The sequence below is a fragment of the Ailuropoda melanoleuca genome, chromosome 13 (assembly GCF_002007445.2).
Source record: "Ailuropoda melanoleuca isolate Jingjing chromosome 13, ASM200744v2, whole genome shotgun sequence".
NCBI classification, from domain to species: Eukaryota; Metazoa; Chordata; class Mammalia; order Carnivora; family Ursidae; genus Ailuropoda; species Ailuropoda melanoleuca.
In genome coordinates, this window is record NC_048230.1 from 51,336,007 (window position 1) to 51,358,339 (window position 22,333).

The 22,333-nt window shown below is 43.7% G+C and overlaps 2 protein-coding genes across 8 annotated transcripts in view; both read right to left on the bottom strand.

The window, feature by feature from the left end:
• Window positions 1-8,737, bottom strand: part of RTF2 (replication termination factor 2) — a 40,932-nt gene extending 32,195 nt beyond the window's left edge. For both annotated transcript variants that reach the window (XM_011227468.3, XM_002921208.4), the window contains exons 1-4: window positions 8,583-8,737; window positions 4,510-4,604; window positions 3,717-3,810; window positions 1,793-1,932 (exon numbers count right to left, since the gene is read on the bottom strand). In XM_011227468.3, the coding sequence (XP_011225770.1) occupies window positions 1,793-1,932; window positions 3,717-3,810; window positions 4,510-4,604; window positions 8,583-8,651 (398 nt within the window). In that variant the 5' untranslated portion in view covers window positions 8,652-8,737. The remainder of the gene's footprint in view (window positions 1-1,792; window positions 1,933-3,716; window positions 3,811-4,509; window positions 4,605-8,582) is intronic.
• A 6,753-nt stretch (window positions 8,738-15,490) lies between these two features.
• Window positions 15,491-22,333, bottom strand: part of CASS4 (Cas scaffold protein family member 4) — a 33,715-nt gene continuing 26,872 nt past the window's right edge. For 5 of the 6 annotated variants that reach the window (XM_034641901.1, XM_011227470.3, XM_011227471.3 and 2 more), the window contains 4 exons: window positions 21,944-22,024; window positions 19,750-21,060; window positions 18,628-18,705; window positions 15,491-16,772 (listed from right to left, as the gene is read on the bottom strand). In XM_034641901.1, coding sequence (XP_034497792.1) covers window positions 16,362-16,772; window positions 18,628-18,705; window positions 19,750-21,060; window positions 21,944-22,024 — 1,881 coding nt within the window. In that variant the 3' untranslated portion in view covers window positions 15,491-16,361. The remainder of the gene's footprint in view (window positions 16,773-18,627; window positions 18,706-19,749; window positions 21,061-21,943; window positions 22,025-22,333) is intronic. The other variant, XM_019801796.2, reaches the window with a different exon arrangement.

Genomic DNA, 22,333 nt, shown 5'->3' on the forward strand with positions numbered 1-22,333 from the left:
AAAAAAAAAAAAAAAGAAAATCTCCCAAATAGGCAAATCCCTGAAGACAGAGCAGACTGGTGGTGGCCAGGGGCTGGGGCTGGGGGAATGGGGAGGGACTGCTCTGTGACTATGAAGTTTTCCTTTGGGGTGAGGGAAATGGAGGAAAATGGAAGCAGATGGAGGCTGGTGGCTGCAGAGCACTGTGGCTGTACCAAACACCCCTGAAACATGCACCTTAAAATGGTCACCGTTATGTTACAACTTAAACCTTGAAATAATGTGCGTGTACACCACATACAGAAATACACACCAAAGTGGGATGAGGTGAGGTCCATGAGTCTGCTTCCCCTGAACTTCAGCTTTTTAATTAATTACTTTTTCTTTCTTTCAGCTTTATTTAGGTACAACTGACAAACACACATTGTCTATATTTAGGGCGTACAACTTGATGATTTGAAATATGTACACACTGAAATAATCATCACTATCAAGCCAATTAACATATCTACCACCTCACAGAGTTACCACTAAATGATAAACTCTGAGAGGCTTAACTGATTTAAGTCATATTATATGAAGAATATAATCTTTAAAAGCTCCTTGGGGGGTGCCTGGGTGGCACAGCAGTTAAGCGTCTGCCTTCGGCTCAGGGCGTGATCCCGGCGTTTTGGAATCGAGCCCCACATCAGGCTCCTCTGCTGGGAGCCTGCTTCTTCCTCTCCCACTCCCCCTGCTTGTGTTCCCTCTCTCGCTGGCTGTCTCTCTCTCTGTCAAATAAATAAATAAATAAAAATCTTTTAAAAAAATTAAATAAATAAAATAAAAAATAAAAGCTCCTTGGGCCTAAATTTTACTTCTCTCCAAATCCACAAAGCCACAGGTAATGCCACTTCAGGGCATGGTGGTCACGCTCCCTGGCACAGTTTGCCACGCATAGCGCACACACGTCTGTTAAACGGATGTGTACAAATGTGCCAGAACGCTCCAGATCCAATGTGGTTGTTTATAGTTCAGTTTTTATTTACTTGAGATTCTCCCCCCACTTCACCCCCGCCCGTTTCTTGAATGAAAAGAGTAAAAAAAATACTACCTTTCAACAAGTAATATGTTAGATGGAAGATTCCAGATGGCAGGTGGGACTACCAGTTATTAAAGATATTTCTAAATGGTGGGAAAACAGTTGAAAGCTTTGGCTTACTGAGACATTCTACAAAAAGACACCTACTAACCCATTCAACATTCATATCTTTTAAGGCAGAAATATACAGGTCACTTATGTTTGCTATAGAACTCTTGACCTTAGGATTTCTGGTGCTCTAGTCGGAGGATTTGCTCGCTACAAATTCAAAGCGAGTTGTCATTATCAGCTAGGTCTTTAGCTGACTGACTGACCACACATTATGTGACAGTTTTCCACTGTATGGTTTTCAGCAATTATAAGGAAATGGGAGTTGTCTGATGGGCAACATTTGTCCTTTGCTTTCTTCCCACAAGAAAAGACCAAATAATCCAACTCAAGTCTTGTAAGTGTCACAGGAGAAATTTTTAAAATCCCTCTTTAGGTGCTCCTACTCTGAAGAACAGAAAGCACAGACACCAAAGTTGAGTGGACTTGCTGGGACACCATGTTATAAACAGCTGTTAGGGAATGAACATGGTCTTATGCCAGCACCGCCACCTCTAAGGCACTACCCAAAGCAAAGGACACCTTAAAGAAGAATGTGTGATTATAAAGGTACAGCACAAATCCTAAGAAGACCAATATTACCCAACCAGACTCCACACCATCTGCCCTACATCTGTTACTGACCTGTGCCGGCCATTCATCTCCAAGCCCACAACGGGGCAGATGAAACGTGCCCGCTGGAGGTCATCGTGTTTGTCACCTTTTGTGTTTCCTTTGTCCCCTTCCCAGGCGGGATTATCAGAAAGCCTTAGTTCTGTTACATTCTGTGAAAAACCATCCATAGTTTAAGAATTCATCTGATAAATGGATCATGCTTAGCCTCAATAACCACCTAAATCTAAATCGACCAAGAAATTGTTATTCCAGTCCTTTCCCATCCAAACCTCTTCTTCCTAGCTCCTTCCCTTTGGCTGTCAACTGTGACATGGATAAAAAAATTAAACCATAAATTATGATGGAAAACAAGAGTTTTAAAATTCACTGGCAAATGAATTAATTTCTATTTTACAAATATTTTCATTATTTAAGGAAAATTACCTTTGGCCATGAGAAATAACCCCGCTAAGAGAAAGCTTTGTATTAGTTTCATCCAAAAAAGAACATTTTCTTTCCCTGTGAATGAATCCTCACTGAGGCTGTTCCATATTCCTGGCGGCCCATGTTTATTTAATAATTGAACAGATAGTAAAATCTATGAGGCCACAGTCTAATGAGTCCAAGGCAGAATATTAGAGCCAGAGAATACTATCATATTCCAAGATCTGGCCATTCAGGTTTTCAAAAGCTTGCCTTCACAAGGAGTGATCGAATGGCTCCACTTTAGCATTTGAGCCTTTCTTGACATTTAACAGTACCACCCTGATTTCAGCACGCTGGAGAGCAACTGAGTGCCTCCAAAGGAAAGCCACCATGCCTACAGTCAATACAGTTAGCTTCCTGGTTGATAGCTGCCATGTGACTCACCAAGTTCTCTGCTCAAGAGTATTTGTGGGCTACTAATTGACAGTAGTGACTATCTTGCATATTTGCATTGTTTTATTTGAATCCTTCTGCCTTTACAGTACTGATTTCTTGGAAGTCTTCTTTTTTTCCATTAAAATTAAAAGTTCAATCACATACCTTGAATATTATTTTAAATGTAGAACTGTATAAATTAATTTCAATGATAATCACATTCTTGATATAAGATAATTATGCTACCATGGGTTTTATAAGAATGAATTCTCCTCCCCAGATAAAAGTGACAAAAATCAGCATGGTATTTCTAAAGCACTACTTTACCTACATTTCAGAATTACTAATTTGCTTGAAATTAACATATCTTGTATCCTGTAATCCCTCCAAGAATTCAAACAAAAGGCCTAATATAATTAAAAAATTTCCAAAGAAAGAAAAGAAAAACCCAAAGCCTTATATGGGGAACCAGGGACTCTGGTTCTGGGTTAGGTGCCTCATTAGCTGTGTGGCCTCAAAAAAGTCATGGATAGTGAGTATTCTCACCTGTGAAAGAAAGTGTCTGACAAGGTTGATGGTCCTCAAATTCTCTACCACTTTCCTGATTTTTCTCCCATTGACCAGATTTGCAAGGTTTTGTCCTCTCAACCAACTTCCTTTACTAAAAAACTTGCTTTTCCGTTTTTACAAAAGAATTTTAACTGCCAATCAAAATGTCTAATCAGCAGGAGATACCACCCTGATTTCATAGCGATCTACCTATAAAATTCTGTAAGTGTCTTCCAAATCAAAAATTCAAGTAACTGAGTTTTAACTACAAAAATGATGTCTCCAAACATTTATACATCACATCAAGAGTTTTCAAAGTTCTTTCGCACATATTAAATTATAACAGATTTATAAGGCAGGAAGGACAGGTGTGGGAACTTCTGGCTTGAGCTTTAAGTGACCTGCCCCAAATCATATTTTCATTAAGTAGCTGGGTGGGGCTGGAATTCCAAATTTCTGAGTTCAGTCTATAAGGTACATGAATTCTATAAAATAAACGTTAACCACTGAGACCCCTGGAGAACTTCAGAATCATCAGTCTTACCTTAATGCTTTTAATGTGAGATGCTGCCTTCCCAAGAGCCTTTTCAGAAGATTTGTCCAGTAGAAACTCAATGACGGCATCTTTGTTATAAAGTCTGCAACAATAAGGATAGTCAGAACATTCTGGCAACAATCAACCTCCACACAAAGGAGTAAATTCAGTACAATCCAAAGTCATTTACATCTGATAACAGAAATGCCCTGCATTATTAAAAAAGTAAATTAAATCCTATCTCAACTATTTCCAGAGTATACAAAGAAAGAAACGAGTTTAAATCAAGGGCTGCAAACTGGTGGTCTGAGGGCTGAATGTGATCTGAACAGGATCTTAAAAATTGGGAAATTTAACATAAAAGTACACATTTTCAACTTTTCCCGGGAAAAACAATCAGAAGTTCTGGAATCACTAGGCCCACATTCTTGAACTGCAACAACTGGCTGGAAATGAGTAGCAGCAACCCTTTTAGACAGGACACAAACTCTCCAGTTTCCTCAAGTTCCCACCATTCCCTAATATCCCACATAGTTCCTTCATGCATTTGTTTAAAACTGACCTCCTCCTGGCCCCTGAATTTTCAGATCATAGATTAAATAAATCAAAATGAAGAGAAAAATGCAGAAGTATGTTCAGAGACAGCAAATGAAAACCTAGGCTTCACAAATTTGTTTGAGATAATTCACATTTCATGAATCAAGAACTGCATTTACACATTAAAATTCTTTTTTTTCGCATTAAAATTCTTTTAAAAATTAGTTAATAAAAACTCATCTCAATTAAGTAAAAGGAACCATACCTGCCAAGTTCACAGGCAACTATTGGTCGCCTTAGTATTTCTTGACTTAGAGTACAATAGTTCCACTGGGCCACTAATTCAGCATCTTTGTCAACCTAAGAAAAGAAAAAAAAACCCTTTCAATTAACTTTCATCCCTGAAAGACATATGGTCCACAGGTCTACATATAAAGGCTTATTCAGTTATACCACATGTAATGATTTTTGTCTTTTAAATCAAAGACAGTGACACATGAAGCTGGGACTTAAAAAGTCCAAGTAACTAATACCATGTCAAATCAAGTTCCCGCTAAACAGGACACCTAAAACAAAACAGTTCCCATCTAGTCATTAAATTGCTTACGCAAGCTGCATATAAGAATTAGTATTTGTATCTATTTTTTAAAGTTTATTTTTTTAGTAATCTCTACACTCAACGTGGGGCTTGAACTCACAACCCTGAGATCAAGAGTCACATGCTCTTCCAACTGAGCCAGCCAGGTGCCCCTAGCATTTGTACCTTAATAGTAAGTAAGAGAAGCCATACAGAAAAAATGAGCAATACAGGTTAATTTCGATCGATGGGAAAGGCTCCAAAGTTTTAGCTGAATTTAAAGACTAAGAATTTAGAAAATAGATTTTTTTTTAAAAAGTCCAACACAAAGACTATATAATTCTTTATAAAAATCACCAATTTAACACTGTTCATTAGGGGGTATATCAAATCCTTACCCACACTCTGAAAATCCAAACACAAGACCTTCTATTGCCCTCAAATGACATTTCACCTATATAATATTCCACATCCCACTCTTTTCCCCTCCTAAAATGCCAAACCTGAATAATATAGTAGGATGGCACAAGTGGGAGAAAATGGGAAGAGAAAAAAAATAAGGAAAAATTTCCTTAAATTTACTTTTGGCAGTAACAACTGCTTAAGTGTTTACTGTGTGGGCCAAGTGCTGTGTTAAGCAGTTTCTGTGACTTAATCCTTTTGCCCTCATAAAAACCCTATAACTTAGTATTTTTACTTTGTTACTGAGGAGATGGAGGTACCAAGAGGTTACATGTCCAAGGTCTCACAGCAAGTAGATGGAGGAGCTAAGATAAGAACCCAAGCAGGCTGGCTCCAGCAACCATGTTTTATTTTGTTTTGTTTTAGATTTTATTTATTTATTTGAGATAGAAGCGGGGAGAGGCATGAGGGGGGAGAGTCTCAAGCAAGCAAACTCTGAGTTGAGTGCGGATGCCAAGGCAGGGTTCGATCCCCTGACCCTGAGATCATGACCTATGTTGAAACCAAGAGTCAGACACTTAACCGACTGTACCACCCGGGTGCCCCAGAGACCATGCTTTTAATCACTACTTTCCAACGCTTTTCTATTATTTCAAATAGAACAAAATAAAAACAAAACCCAAACTACAACAACTGTTATTCTATCCATACCCCAGACCCAAGAGCCACACTTTGGCCGCTTAAACAACTTTTATCAAAATTCACAGTGTAGCTGAGCCCCAAGAAAAACCTGCCACCAGTGAAGTCGATTTACTACATCCTTAGCAAAGTCAAAAAAAGCCATGTTCAGCAAGTCCAGGATCTCCCTTCTGGATCCCTCACCTGCTTTATCCACAGCCCTTTGCTGATTCAAAAAATAATTGGGAGAGGGGCGCCTGTGGCACAGCGGTTAAGCGTCTGTCTTCAGCTCAGGGCGTGATCCTGGCGTTGTGGGATCGAGCCCCACATCAGGCTCCTCCGCTATGAGCCTGCTTCTTCCTCTCCCACTCCCCCTGCTTGTGTTCCCTCTCTCGCTGGCTGTCTCTATCTCTGTCGAATAAATAAATAAAATCTTTAAAATAAAAAAAAAATTGGGAGAGCTGGGGACAGGGAGAAAAATGATAAACTGATCCTTATCCAGGTTAGTAAACCCAAAAAACTTCTGAAACTTTTTTTTTTTTTTTTTAACCAGAGTCTCTCTTCTTTTCAGGGCAAGGTCTTAAATTACAGCAATGATTTTGCCAGCCCAAACACACCATATGAGTGATCAAAACTATTAAATTATTATATATCTATTTGAAATGTAAGCAATGCAAAGGCTGAACTCTGTTCACTGCTGTGTCCGCAGGCCCTGGAATGATGTCTATGATAGGCATTTAATAAAGTATTTGCTGAATAAATAAGGATAACAAAAATCCATCCTGCCTGAGTACTCTGGTTGTCTGGGATCACCCTTTCTTCTTTTCTATCCCCTTCTGAAACCCTGAAAAGCTTTTCATTAAGCTACTCCTCTTCAGCCCTGGCCACAAGTTAACGAAACTAGCTGAATACTTTTTTGGCAAAAGTTCTCGTGAATGTTAACTATCTAGCATTTGTCTATGCATCTGTAGGTGTGATGAGAGGGCACACTCCATCCTCTTGAGAGTTCTTTCATTCTTGCAGCAACACATTTACCAGATGTCTACTGTGTGGTAGACAAAAGTAAGACACAAAGTCTCTGTTCATGTCCGAGAAAGACAGACAATAAACAAACGAAAACAGTAATAAGCACTGTAAAGAAAAGTAAAGCAGCAAAGAGGATAGAGAACAACAGAAGTGAGATGTATTTTGGCAACAGTGGACAGAAATGACATCTTGAGGAAAGAACTGAATGAAGTAAAGAAACAACTGATATGAACATCTCAGTGAAGAACACTATCAAGTCATGGAAATTATACTCCAGGCTAAGAAACTAAGGCCTGTATGGCTGAAACAAAATAAAAGACCTGGAGAGGGGTAGAAAATGAGGTGGGGAGCAACGCACCTGATCACACAGGACCTTGTGGGATTTTGTTCTGAATATGACAAAAAGCTGCTGGAGGATTTTAAATATAGTAGTGATATATGAGATTTACCTTTTAAAAAGATTTTCTAGCTGCTGAATGGAGAATATATGGAGCATCCACGTGTGCCAGGCACTGTATTAGGTACTTCACATGCCTTGTTATTAAAAAGTAATTACTAATGGGGGGCACTTGGCTTAGCTGGTAGACCACCTGACTCTTGATCTCGAGGTCATGTGGTCAAGCCCCATGATGGGCGTAGAGATTATTTAAAAAATAAAGGGTTAGGAGTGCCTGGGTGGCCCAGTCATTGGGCGTCTGACTTCGGTTGGAGGCATGATCCCAGGGTACTAGGATCAAGCTCCGCGTGAGGCTCCCTGCTCTGCTGGGAGCCTACTTCTTCCTCTCCCACTCCCCCTGCTTGTGTTCCCTCTCTCGCTGGCTGTCTCTCTCTCTGTCAAATAAATAAATAAAATCTTAAAAAAAAAAAGGGTTAAAAAGTAAAGTAATCACCAATGCTAACTTTGAATTCCTGAATGAATGGTTGGAAATCCTGGCTTCATTACCTATCAGTTGTGTGATCTTGGTCATGTCCGACTGACTCAATTTCCTGTTAGTAGCATGAAAGTTATTATATACAATTTTTCACAGTTACCTGTGAGAATTAAGAATTATCCACTCATTCACTCACTGTATTTACTGTGCCAGGAACTGTGCTAGCTGTAGAGGGGAAAAGACGAAGACTGCGCCACAGGGAGCTTATCTCTCTCTGCGACTGACATTAATCAACCATGAAGGCAGTGTGCTGGGTGGCAAGGTAGTTTTTTAAGAGAAGGACCGGTCTCATGTGGATAAGAGAACCTTTGGGACGAATTCCCGGGGAAAATGAAGTTAAGTGTGTGCAAAGCTCAATAAACAGCGGCCATTTGTATCACTGTAACTAATGGCAGAAAGCTTTAAATCCCGGCCCTGCCACTTACTAGCGTTGCAACTTTGTCCTCTTGGCCCTCAATTTCTATGTCTGAAAAGCGACGATGATGACAATATGTGCCCACAGGGCTGTTGTGAGAACTGTACGAGCTACCCCGTATTAAGCGTACTGCCAGGTGAACGGCAACAACAAGCACTCAACAAAGGCCTGATACTAATAATGTTGTTAATATGAGTTCTCCTAATGAGATAAATGAGCACGGCAGCGTCAGGAGCCCCGTTAGCTCCGCGCCTCCCCCCCCCGGGGACCCCAGTACTGACGGTCCCCACCGGACCCACGTCGCTGACCTTCTCAACCTTCTTCGGCCCCTTCACCAGCTCGTGTCTCTTGGGGATTGTTCCTCCGTCGCAACCCATCGCAAACCAGGAGAGAGCGTCTGCAGCAAAACCCCGCAGCGACCACTTCCGGGGGTCCCTGGCGACCACTGAAGTCACTTCCGGCGCGCCCGGATGACGCAATACGCCCGACGCGGCGCAGTGGGGCGGATCCGTCGCCAAGCCCCTGTTGCCATGGAGAGCGTCGCTAGGCGCTGGGCGAGGCCCCGCGGCTAGGGCTGCGTGAGCGCAAGCCAGTCCTCGCCCGCACAGGGGCTGGTGGTGCGACCCGGTCTCCCGGGCCCGGCCCTTTCCTCCCTTCTTCCGGTGGGTGCAGGTTTCTGCTGCACCGTGGCGATCGCTCGCTGCGCTTCGGGGGGCAGGGGTGACTCAGGAGCACCCCCCTTTCTTGAGCCCCGTCCCACCCTAGCGTGTCTGACTGTGGGTCTGGCACATTCCCGGGCTGGGAGCGCCGCGAGGGAAAGGGCCGCATTTTGTTAATGCAATTAACAATGCAAGTGAATGGCATCTGTTCTTTCAGATAATAATTAGATGTTTAAAGGAGAACTTTTTATGGAGCACCACTGTGACTTCAGCACTCACAACAAATCCTGTGAAGTGTGGTGTTATAGGAGATTCTGGAGAAGTAAGATTCTTTAAGGCCGGAAACTTTGACACTGCCATCCGGACGGTCCAGAGGGGAAAAGTTGCAAAGAGTCTGTACGTGCCTGTATTTGATTCGCAGCTTGCTTTCTTTCTTTCTCTAAAAAAACCAGGTATAGTGAACAGAGGCAGGTATAAAACCCACACTGATGTTTACCTGCCTTTTCCGAGAGACAGGTTGTATTACCTCTGTAATGAGAGCACAAATCCCTTGCAAAACCCCTGCTAAAATCAGTGATTGTCTGCTTCTATGCTGTTGACTATCTTTCTAGCTGTTTCTTAATTATTATAAATATTAGGGGGAAGTCTAACCACAGCGAGTAAGTTGGACCTTCATAATTGGATGTTACCTTGCTGACCAAAGTGAGACATAAAAAAAGAATCTTAAAATATTCCCCAGTTGGGAACAGAAAATATATGGATATGAAAACTTCACAGATTGTAACATTGGATTATCTGTTACTGCAATTAATGGGAATTAAAACAATATAAATCCTTCAGTCAGTTGATCTCTCATTGCCTAATGATTTATTTTTATGCCAGTCACAGAAATTGTGAACTCTGTGGGGGTAGGGACTTTGTTTTAGTCCCCATTGTGTCCTCAGTGCATGGAGGAACCTTTGGCACACTCACTATTCATTTCCTCAATAAACCAAAAAGGACGTACAGACACATTCAGGGAGGGTGACAAGTCCAGTTTCGGCAGACCCTATAACTGGTAAGTACTATGAGAATCCATTTACAAGTAAGGAAATAGAAGCCGGGTAAGGTCAAAGGACTTGCCCAAGGTCCCACAGCTAGTAAGAGGGAGAGCTGGGACTGGGTTGCAAGATTAATTTTCTCCCCGCTGTCCCCGAAGGACAGCAAATCAGGTTACAAAATAGCATAAATGCAGAGATCTTTAGACAGACTCTCAAACCAGTGCTCTTTTCTGGCGACTAAGTCATCCCCTCCCCAAGTTCATTTGGAGAAACATAAATAAAAATAACCACTCTTTATTAAACCATGACTGTGCCCTGGGAGATTTGGAGGCATTGTTTCCTCTGTCTTCATAATTTAGGGGCTATAATGCCTTCCGTTCTCCAAATGAAAAACCTGAGACTGAGATGTACAATCTTGGGTCAGGGGCACACAGCAGTTGAGTAAAAGGAGTACAAGATGAGAAGCTTTCTCAGATGAGGCCCATGTGACTACAAATGCCGTGTTCCTCAACCTTTCCCCAAAAGCTTAACTGGATGGACGTTGAAGCTCGGGCAGCTGGATTTTTTTTTCCTCTTCCTCCTTGGTTTCCTCATTTAGAATATTGGTTTTTAGGCTCTTCTGTGCTGCAATCTATACACGCTTAAGCTTTTGTAGAGTTAATATCAATAGCAACTAATTTGGGTTGAGAGCTGGTATTGTACTCAGGGCTTTCCATGGTTTGAGCCATTTTGTTCTAGGCACAGTAGACGTATTGATGTCATTAGCTGCTGTTACTTTCCACTGCCATTGCTGAATGAACTGATACAGGATTTTCCCTTGCAAGGATCCTTGGTGACAACTTCGCCTCAAACTATGGATTTAAAGGGCAGGAAAGGAGGGGCGCCTGGGTGGCTCAGTCGTTAGGCGTCTGCCTTCGGCTCAGGGCGTGATCCTGGCGTTCTGGGATCGAGCCCCACATCGGGCTCCTCTGCTGGGAGCCTGCTTCTTCCTCTCCCACTCCCCCTACCTGTGTTCTCTCTCTCGCTGGCTGTCTCTCTCTCTCTCTGTCAAATAAATAAATAAAAAATCTTTAAAAAAATGATTAAAGGGCAGGAAAGGAATAAAACCAGGAAAGAGAAAACCATCGCCCTCTGGCAAAACCAGTATTTCTTAACCTCTTGGACCTGATAGAGGATGTGATGAAAACCTTGGATTTACTCCCCCAGAAAAATATCCAGTAGTACATAGAAAATTTTGCTACAATTTACACATCTATGTATTTCACGCATCACCCCCTGAGGCCCAAGCTAAGAACAAGTACTTTAAGTGGTCCTACTGCCTGTTACAATCTTTCCCAAATGCTTCAGACTTCTGAACCTTTGAGGGTTTGATTTCCATGCGCTCTCCCATAGCTGTAGTTTATAATTCTGTCTGGACAAGGCAGATAGGCCGAGGGACTCATTTCAAGAGTTAGCTTGAAAAAACTACAACAAACAGCTGTGTGTTAGGATTCTTCAGGACTTTTGTAACCATCACATAAGGTTACACTCCCAAGGATGTCCCAAAGAGGGTTAAAGTCAAATAAAGTAGAAAACTAGAAGTAATTAATCCTGACATAATTTGAGTCAAAAATACTTTTCATTTGCAGTTTTAGGGGAATATTAAATATATCTCAGGAATACACAGACCTTCCATGAACCGGCCTCTGGGTACCCATCCCAGCTCATGTCACCCACTTTCCCTTCCCTCTCTTGGTTTCCGCTGGTTCCAGCCGCACTGGCCCCTTCCCTCCCTTGAGAGCTCCAGGTTCATTTCCACTCCTGGGTACTCACCTTGCTGTTCCCTCTCCAGGAACACTCTTTGTCCACTGTTTGCCAGGCTGGCTCCCTTGAGTGACTCAGCGTCTGCTCCTGACATGGGGGGTGGGTGTCTCCACACAGCTTCTTCCCTGACCTCTCCCAGTAAAAGAGTACCCGCCCCTCATCCTTCCATCCACTACCCCCACCTTGATTTAATTTCTTCATTGCACTTACCAGCCACTGACCTCATGTTATAAATTTAAATTTTGATATCTTGTTCACCATGGGCTTCTTTGCATTGGTTGAGATTTTTAAAAATACTGCACTGAAATACAATGTATTTTGATTACTCAGTTTTTGGGCACCCCCTTATATTTTGCATTCAAAGAGAGTGTCTCACTCACCCCACCCCTTCCTGGCCCTGGTTTTCCATCCCCCTCAGCTGGAATGAAGACTGCAAGGTGCAGAAGCTTTGCTTTTGTCCCATGCAGCACTTCTAGTGATCAGCAGAGGCCTGGTAGAGTGGAGACGCACAATAAATATTTGTTCAATGAATGAGTGGAAGGAAAAAGGCATTCGCAAATCACCTGCACAAATGGGCAACTTTCGTAAATGGGCAGCTTTTGGAGGCCTGGGTGCATACTTGGGCAAAATTTTTAAAAAGATGTTATAATTAAAAAAAAAAAAGATAGTTGCCCCCAAACCAGAAACGCGGCTCCCCAGTGCTTGTCATACTGGAAGATCTGTCAGCTAGGCTCCTCACCACTTCCATCCTCCCGATGAAGTTAACTTAATTGAGGTCAAGCTGCTACCACCACAACCCACCATTTCCTCTTCCTACCTTGAGAGGAAGCAACACAGAATTCTGGGCATGGAAGAAAACTACTTAGCAAAATGTTGCTAAAAGTTGAAAAATGTGATATTCTTCTTTTAAATGTTCTTCAGAAGCAATTATCCTATCGAATTAGAGGAAACTCAGCTCATAACTGCCGTCTTTCAAAAAAAAAAAAAAAAGGGAAGGAAACACATTTAGCTAAGAGCAGCAGCTTTCATTATTTTCAACCCAATGGTTTTGTACTTTGTCCACAAAGGCCCTTGGTTTGAACTCGTTTCAAAATACATGTAGAGACAAAAAAATATTATATAGACAGATACGTCTCCATATACGTTTATCTACTTGCCTCCCTACATACATACATCTCTAGTATTCTGAATACTGGAGATCTATTGATTACCGGCCTCTCACGTGTGAAGGACCGAATGAGTTAGAAGTGCTAAAGCATTAGAACAGGGTCTGGAGTGCAGACATCGCTTCATAAACACATGCTGCTGTTATTACTGGGGAGCAAAACTCGTCTTGCAGGCTGGAGCAAACGTGTTGGTGCCTCCCTGCGCACGTCCCCCCTCTGCCCTTCTTCCAACAACATTCCCGCCTTGGGTTGGGGCCCCTGTTGGGACACAGTTCTTGGAGCCTTTGCCTTTTTGCACGTCCTTTGAGCAGAGGCACTGATGGCATTTTGTCCTGAATTGCGTCTTCAAGGTGGTTTTTAGCAAACAGCCATGGAAGACAGAGACTGTGGACCTCTCCAGAGCAGAAGGGCAGGCTTGTCTGCTGTCCAGTGTCATAAAGACAGTGTCTCCCTCAGAGACAAGGCTTGCAGGGTTACACAGAGGCAGTTATGAAAGACTGGGGCTGCCGACGCTGAGTTCTTTGGCTGTGACACAAACTCAGTGTGTGCACAGCCTCGCCTGTGCCCGCCTTTGCTCTGCCCTGGGACTTGGGGTAAGGTGGAAATGATGTAAAGAGGCAGCGAGGCTGTGAGGAAAATCCTTTGTCTCTGGGAAGAAGAGGTGACATAGGAGGCCTAAATAATCTCCTTAGAAAGCCTGGTTTGCAAGGTTGGCCTTTGGGTGTTTAGGAAAACTTGGATCTGGGGAGAGTTCCCACCACCCCAGAGCTGTTGAGAATGGGTCAGGTACCAAAACTGTTTGTACAAACAATGTGGTTCACGCTGGACACCTGCTTGCCTTCAGAGAGTCTGGAATTCGGGGATGTGCCACGTAGAGCCTGCCTACAAGATCAGCTCCGTGGAAACCCTGAGTGTGAGGCTCTCCTGACCTTCCCTGGCTGGCAACATCTCACGTGTGTTGTCACAATTTGTTCCTGAGGGAATTAAAAGTGTCCTGTGTGACCTCAGAGAGAGGACTCCTGGCCACTTGAGCCTGGTTTCCTTTGTACAGCACACTTTGAGCCTCTCCCTTTGTGGTCTCTTTTCACTGTAATAGATCAGAGCCGTGAGTACGAACATAATGCTGAGTGTTGGGATTCCTCCTTGCAAATCATCAGATCGAGCCGTGGTCTTGGGGACCCCAGATGTAGTCTCTGATCCCAGAATCTTGTGTCTTCTTGCAACATCCATGAAATTGGCTGGCTAACTTGTTAATTTAAAGCAGGGGGATCTCAGACGTGTCATAGTTCTTGGCAGGGCTATTCTTTCCCTCTCTCAGAACACATGGGAGTGTGTGTGTGTGTGTGTGTGTGTGTGTGTACATGTGTGAACGCACCTGTGTGGAGGTGTGAATCTGAAGTCTAGGTCAATGCCCTCCTTGTCATGGGGCTTTCAGGGGGCAGGCACCTGCTCTAAGTTAGTCCAAGCAGAATCAAGCCTCTTTCTTCTCTTCTGGCCACAAACCAAAGACATAACCTGGGGCAGCCACCTTGCCATCATGACAGTGAATGCAGAGAAAGTGGGACTGAGAAACTGGGCACCCACACCAGCCAGCCTTGAAGCCAGTCTGCCCTGAGTGATTTTAAGATACTTGAGTCAATAAATTTCCTTTATTGCTTAAGAAAGATCGGATATGGTTTTTGATCACTTGCAACAGGAGTCCTAACCGATACAGATCACAGCTGTTTAGAGAACATGGTCTCTCTGTTCTAGCAAGCCTCACAAAGATGCGATCCTTCTTTAGAGACCCTAGGAGTAACTCGCTGAAAATACGAGCTTCTAACAGTCAACCGTTTAGAAGTGCCTACTAAGTGCAGAGTAGCAGGCAGGCTGGTGACATTTCAGATGACTTCCAGCCTGAGGCTGCTGGTTCCAGGCTACAAAGGTGTTTAGTGGCTGAGATGTGTATAGGAGACGTGGACCTTCACTTGAAGTGTAGAGATGATGTAACCATAGCAACATGAGCTGAAGGCCCAGCTGCAAGGAGCGGAAGAGGAGGTGGTTTGACTTGAGGGGAGCTCCGCACAACTTTGAGATCTGTGCCCAGCAGTGGGTATCCTGTCCACACCACGACTCCTGGCTGCACCACCACAAGTGATGGCTTTGTTTTTGCTGTACTAGTGTCGTGCATGAGCACGTGGCCTCTGTTGCATCTCCCTGCACACTTTGGGGAGAAGCATTTATTTATTTAATTTTTAAAAAAGATTTTACTTATTTATTTGACACAGAGAGAGAGACAGCCAGTGAGAGAGGGAACACAAGCAGGGGGAGTGGGAGAGGAAGAAGCAGACTTCCAGCCAGCAGGGAGCCCAAAGCGGGGCTCCATCCCAGGACCCTGGGATCACGCCCTGAGCCGAAGGCAGAGGCTTAAAGACTGAGCCACCCAGGTGCCCCATGGGGAGAAGCATTTAAATAAGAAAAGTAAACATTGGTGGCTTTGCTTTGGTATCAGAACCTGGGTGACCTGGATCACCAGCTCTCCCAAAGAAAGGATTGCTACAAAGAATGCTTCAATTCATGATTATATTTACATAACATTACAAATGGTAACAGTTTTGAGACTGTTGAAGTTAACAAGCCTTTTCTGAGTAAACATACTGAATTTATCAACATAGACTACTATATACAAAATAAATTAATAGGGAACCCAACAGAACATGTTATGTTGTAAATATAACATGCATCTTTAACTCGGTTAAGATAAAATAGTATATATATAACATATGTGCGTATATCTATGTGTGTATATATACACACATATGTTACATATATATATATATATATATGTTGTATAAGATGCAGATACAGAATTTGTACCAAATCTTACAGAATTAATTCCAGTCCAAAATGAAAAACTTATCACATTTGCTAACAGATGCAACAGAAATTCATCATTCGAAAATAAGTCTCTCCTTCTTTACTGTCTCCCTAGCACCTGACATATTGTGTATGAAATTCTTCAGCACTTATCATCTATTTCCCCACTAGATTGTAAGCTCCCTGAGGGCAAGGCCTCTGTCTGATTCACTGCTATATGCCCAGCACCTAGAATCTGACATATAGTAGATGCCCACTAAATAAGTATTGAATGAATGAATTTAAGGTAGGCATACATTCAACCAATATAAAATTGATTTCTACAACATCATTTCATACACTGACCCCACATGCTAAGCTAAAAACTTACCAAGGCTCTTACTTAATACTTGGCCCTCTGTGGGATAAGTCAATGTCCTGGGCTTGTTTAGCCACTTGGTAATACCAGCTTCCGCCCATCAGTGCATCCCCAGGCCGGCCTTGCCCGTAGGACAGAGTTGCACAGCTTGGGGCTGGGAAGCTGAAGCTAAGAGGTGAACAGGAAGAAAGAGGGTGAAGGAGGCTCATTCCAACGTCCCTCTGAATTGCCGAGTGTGTTGCTCCAGCTTCTGGGCCTCTGTCTGGAGGTGCCCCAGGGCCGCAGGGCTGGGGTATTTGAGCACAGCTTGCTTGGTGGCCAACGCGAGGCTCTTGAGCAGGCTGCAAAGGTGACTGCTGCCACAGAGAATCTCGTTGCGCACGTCCCTCTCCTGGGTCTCCTTGCACAGCGTGTCCACCAGCTTCTGCCCCACCATGATGACCAGCTTGCTCTGCGTGATGAAGATCTCAGGGGGCTGGCTGTTGCTGAGACTGCTGTTAAATACCCCGATGGCTTTGAAGAGTGCCCCAAAATAGAGCCGGCAGTGTTCAGACAGGTGGAATCTCTTCTCGGGATTCTGCTGACTCAAAGGCTGCGGGATGAGGGAGCTAGGATTCTGGAAAAGGGAAGAGAACAATTGAGAAGAGACAAATGTCATCACCAGGCTGTGGTTGTCTCCTGTTTCCTATTTTGCTCAATTTTCTAGACTTTTTATAAGAAAAAATACAGTTTTGTTTGAGAAGCCCACAGTGCAGCATCTGCCTAACAAATTAATGTTTTCAAAGCACTGTTACATATAAATTATAGTATTTATATATACAATCTGATATATTGTGTTGTCTATATAATCTTACATGTTAAATATATAAACCCTTATTCAATATTCTCAACAAACCATTACCAGCCCATTCCAAGAAGCACAATGACAATGACTAAATCTGTAACTTCAAAAAAATAAAAGAAAACTTAATCAAGAGATTTTTAAATTTACTAAAAGAACAGATTTTAAAGGATTTAAAAAAATCCTTTCTAATTCCAATATCGGCAGTAAACCTGAGCCCCCAAAATTTCTGGAAGAAATCTGAATATGCTGACTTATCTGCCTTAATATTATGATATTTCTCCAACTTGCTAATAAGATTTCATCTAGAATTTACTTCCATGAGCTGTATTTTCTGGGATGTGGAACCAATGTCTTCCCGAAGCCTAGGCACTGTTAAAACGTCCTCACCATCGAACTTAGTGGCAACCACTCTGGGTAATCATCCAAAGCCCTTTCGTTAGGACAGGTGGGGAGACTGGCGCTCTCTGAAGCGAGGGGGCTGCCCACGGTCATTCATTTAGCAAAATTGAAGAGCCAGAGCTCTAAGCTGAGTCAGCTAAGTCTGAATGTCTTATTTTTTTCGCTAAACTGATTGCTTTCTCATCCACCTGTGATCTCTAAACTCACAGCCTGGAAGCACTCAGCCGGTGTTAGGGTCTGATTTTTGTACCTCCCCCCTTCATATGTTGAAACTCCACCCCCTTACGCAAAGGTAGCAGGTGAGCCCTCAGGGAGGTACCTGGAATTGGATGAGGTCCTTTGGGTGGGGCCCCGTGGTGGGATTAGTGCCCTTGTCAGAGCTCACTTCCCTTCTCTGCTCTCTGCCGTGAGCGGACACAAGGAGAAGACAGAGGAGAGCCCTCCCGAGGATCCGACCATGCTGGCTCTCTCTGCTGGGTCTTGCAGCCCAGGGTTCTCATCTCAGTTGCCCCCGAGGAGACGAATAATCTTGCCCATGTCATGAGACATCTCTGTCCTTCCCTCCTCCACCCTGCACCCCCCCCCAAGCCTGGGAGTTGATCTGGTTCACTGATCTCCAGGCTTCAGGTACTCAGACAACCTTCGTAAGTTATGCCCTTTTTTCCTCCCTCTTAACCTGACTTGCTTCATCTTTGTCTTTAAAAGAATCCACTGGTTTTACTTGTATTAGTTTAATGGAAACTCTTCAAATTGGTAACTGGAAAATCATTGTCATTTGTCACAAGTAGCAGGTAACCAATAACAATAAGCCCAATGATAACATCTTTGACTAAAAAAAAAAAAAAAGGAAGAACGTCAAGGGTCAAAGAGGTGTTGATGATACACAAGTTCCAAACCCAAACGGTTTGTCTCTTTTAATCAGAAGCATTAAAAGAGGATGACAAAGGAAATGTGAGTCTGTGCTTTCAAAGGCCACGTCAGTCCCACCTGTGATAAACTTGCAGACCACCAAGAACTATGTCACTAATGGTTCAAGAATCATGCTCCGCGTACTGGGTTTCACTGGACTTATTCAGGGCTCCTTCTACAGCAAACAGGACAAACTGTCACAAAAATATCTACTCCCAAGGGGGTCATGGCCGGCATGCCGACTTGTTCATAGCAGGAGACATCTCGAGGGATAAAGCATGTGAGTCAGAAATACGGGGGAGCCAGCACTCTCACTCACCTGTCCTTCGAAGTTTTTGTTTTCATCCAACTTTCCTTCCAAGATGGGTTTTTCTGTCTCTTCTAGGTTAGGCAACTTCTGAAAAACAAAATCCCTTCCAATTACTAACTCGAGTGGTTTTTACACTCTACAGAGGTATTCAAGTCCACTTTAAAACTTGAGCATTTCTCTTTATATTTTTGTCCATCGTTCTGCCTCCAGATGTCTTTTTTTTAAATTCAAAATCAGTTAATTAACATGTAGTATATTATTAGTTTCAGAGGGCTGATGCCTTTTTCAACAAAGGAGACTTTGCAAGGCCAAGGGCTGAATTTTGCCTACCAACATGGCTTGATATAAGGACACATGAGTTTTTAAAAAATTGTGTGTATATATATATATAAAATACCTTTTACATCTATATCTATATTTTTAAATTAGGGAATGAAAAATACCCAAGTTTCTAGCTTCTCTAGAATGTGTGAAAGCAGTTACACCAACCAGAAGGCTTTTTTTAAAACAGAATATCACGCTAGACAGGGGCTAAAAGGACCAAGTCATGTTGTCCCCAGGTTATGTGCCATGCCTCTTGACTTGTAATCCTTGAACCATTCTCTTTCTGCAGTGTCTGAACTCATGCAGCAAAGAGTTTCTAACAGTAGCTGCAGTCTGGAGGCTGCTAAGACCATGCACAATTTGGAAGTGTTTACACTTCCTCTTCTGTTTCTAAGAAACGCAAAGACAATGACTAAATCAACAACTTTCAAAAATGCAAGGAAACTCGGTGGTGAGATTAAAGAAAGGTGCTCAAGGAACGGATTTCAAAAGATTTTCAAAGTCCTTCCTAACTCTAGTATTAGAGATAAACCCCAAGACACCAAGTTTCCAGAAGACATCCCACGTGCCTTAATATTAAAGTGTTTATCTTACTTCTTAATAAGATTTCATCTAGAACATTACTTTAATGTATTTTATTTTTTAAAAAATGGAACCAAATTTCAAATGAAAATTTCAAAAATTATTGATTACTATCTTTCAATATCTAATTATTGAACTATCTAACAATTAGCGAAATGTTCCTGGCATCTAACTGACGGCAACCACTCCAGATAAAATCTGAAAGCCTCCTTCTATTATACTCACCGGTTCACGGATAATTGTCCCGTTTTTCTTCAGTAGCTCAGGGGAGTGTTCACTTTCCTTTTGTTTACTAAAAGGAGCACTTCTTTGGTATGATTCAATCTCCCTTTGAGGAAGCTGGATGCATTTTGCAAGCTCCAATTGTGCATTGGGGGTCGTTTGCAAGGTATCTTCCTTTTCGCAGTTCTGCTTGAAAAGGAGCTTCCCATTGGCAATGACAATGGAGGCAAACCTCTTGATGTCTTCTGGAACCATCCGCGCCACCATGACAAATCTCTCGAGGTCATCTGGACTGTTTTCGACTTTGTCGGTCACAAGGACTTCCAAGGACCAATTGCAGCTATCCAGGCTTTCCTTTGTTCCAAGCAGGATCCGGTAGGAGTTGGAGATGGTCTGCAGCTGGTCCCTAATTCTGGCCTGAAGGTTAGTGTCGCTGAGGTTACAGGCAGTCCCACGGATCCCACGGGCAAAATCCAGGAATGCTCTCAAAGATTCTTCCACGTGGTCGGTGGCCTTGCGGATAGCACTGAGGTTGGCCTCCAGATACTCTCTGAACCTCCACTTCCTGCTGACAAAAAGCATCAAGCTGGCGACAGAGCTGGCCACCTCGTGCTGCAGAGCCGCGACTGTCTGTCGGGCCAAGTCCGGGTCCAGGGAGAGCTCCTTTCCTGACTCCTCCGAGCAGGAGCTAGACGACGAGTCGGTGGACGTGGAGGAGCACGAGGAGACAACGCTGGCCCTGCTGTCAGAGCTGGAGATGGATAACCTGTCCGGTTCTGGAGACAGCGAGAGGGCCAGGCCGGGGAAGCAGGAGGAGCTGCGGTCCGGGGGGTTCTCGGGAGCCCCGTCCACTCTCCCCAGCTCATTCAGGGCCTGAGGGCCGCTCGGCATTGATTTAGGGATGTCATAAATGTTTGGCTTGGTGTTCTGCTGTTCCACCCGGGAGATCAGAAAGCTCGAAGGCACCTTGTAGCCAGAACCCTCATCTAAGGGAAAAGTGTCCCTGGGTGCCAGGGATTTATAAGAAGGAATTTCTGGAAGGCTGAGTTTTTTCTGCATGGGCACATTTTTATGCAGGTGTGGGTAGAGGGACCTTGCTCTGCTGTTCGGAGGATTCTGGAAGCTGGACATATACCTGGGGGGAAAGTGGGGTTCTGATGCTTCCACAAAGCTGCTCAGAGATGCATTTCTGCTATCAACCTTTTCTGCAGACACCGGTGTGTCATAAATCCATTCTGATTTCTGGGGGCTCGGTAACGTGTTGTAGCCGCCTCGCCTCACGGTGATCGCGGACATCAGGGGAACACTCTGCCCCTGTGAAGAACCACACAAAAATGCCCAGGTCAGTAGCCGTAAAAAGAGGGTTTGAGCGACTCATTTGACAAAGGTGCATTATACTGAGGACCTACTAAGTCCCGGGTACTGTGCTTCTTACAAATCTGATTGTCACTCCCCTCCTCAAGCGTCTTCAGTGGCTCCCCATTGCCATGATCACTCAAGGTTGTACCCCTTTTTAAGCCTCCCCACCATGGCAGCTACCAGCCTCCTTGTGAGTCCAGTCACCCCAGAGGTTCACCTTCCCCTGAACTCGGAGTGCTCCCTTAGCCCTCTATAGTTCATTCCGCCCAAACCAGTCCTTCTGTTCTACATGCCCTCTCGACCCTCTCCTTTCCCTCTAACGAACTCCTGAGCATCCCTCACGACTTTGTGGAGACGCCGTCTCTTTGTAAGGCCTTCCCCAGTAACTTTGGGCATCGGTACATGTATTGTAAATGCGTGACAATTCAACAACGAACGTGGATTCCAGATTTTCAAATTAAGGCATGTCCCCTATAAACAAATAAAAATCTACCTCAACACAACATACCTCTGAGGTATAGAGAAGAGGGAGCATTACCTAAGATCTACTGAGCTTTTGCTCTGTGCCAAGCACTATACCTGTATTAGGTCCTCTGCGGGGACTAGCTCAATCCTCACAATTAGTCTGTCATGAGAAACTGAGGCACGGAGAAGGTGGAGGGCCTGCCCAAACCACATTGCTCACCCTATTCCTGAACTCCGCTGCCATCAGAGGTTTCAAATGAAATAATCTCCTCTGCGAGGCATTCGCATTCCCAATTTTGACCAAGCCGATAAAACAGCCCAGAGCACGCTCACGTTTTCCCAGCATCGAATCTCTGCGTCTCGTCATACTTACATGCGGTTGGCTGGCCAAGGGGCCAAGTCCTGCCTTTTGGGGGCTGGGGGGTATGTCGTATAACTGCTGCTTCTCTGGCTCCTGGGGAAAGACAGAAAAGGAGAACTTGGATTTTCCCTTCCTGAGGGACACATATCATAAACTCTGCCCACGCCAGTGTTTCTTGTGTTTGTTTTGCTTCCCAAATGAAAATAGAAATCACCAAAGACTTTAGGGCTTTTGGTCACGATGCCCGCACGGTGGAAGTTTACGTGGTTATGTTTTCAACAATGAACTTTGTGTTTTAAAAGATGCCTTCTTGGGATGCCTGGGTGGCTCAGTTGGTTAAGAGTCTGCCTTCGGCTCAGGTTGTGATCCCAGTGCCCTGGGATCGAGTCCTGCATCAGGCTC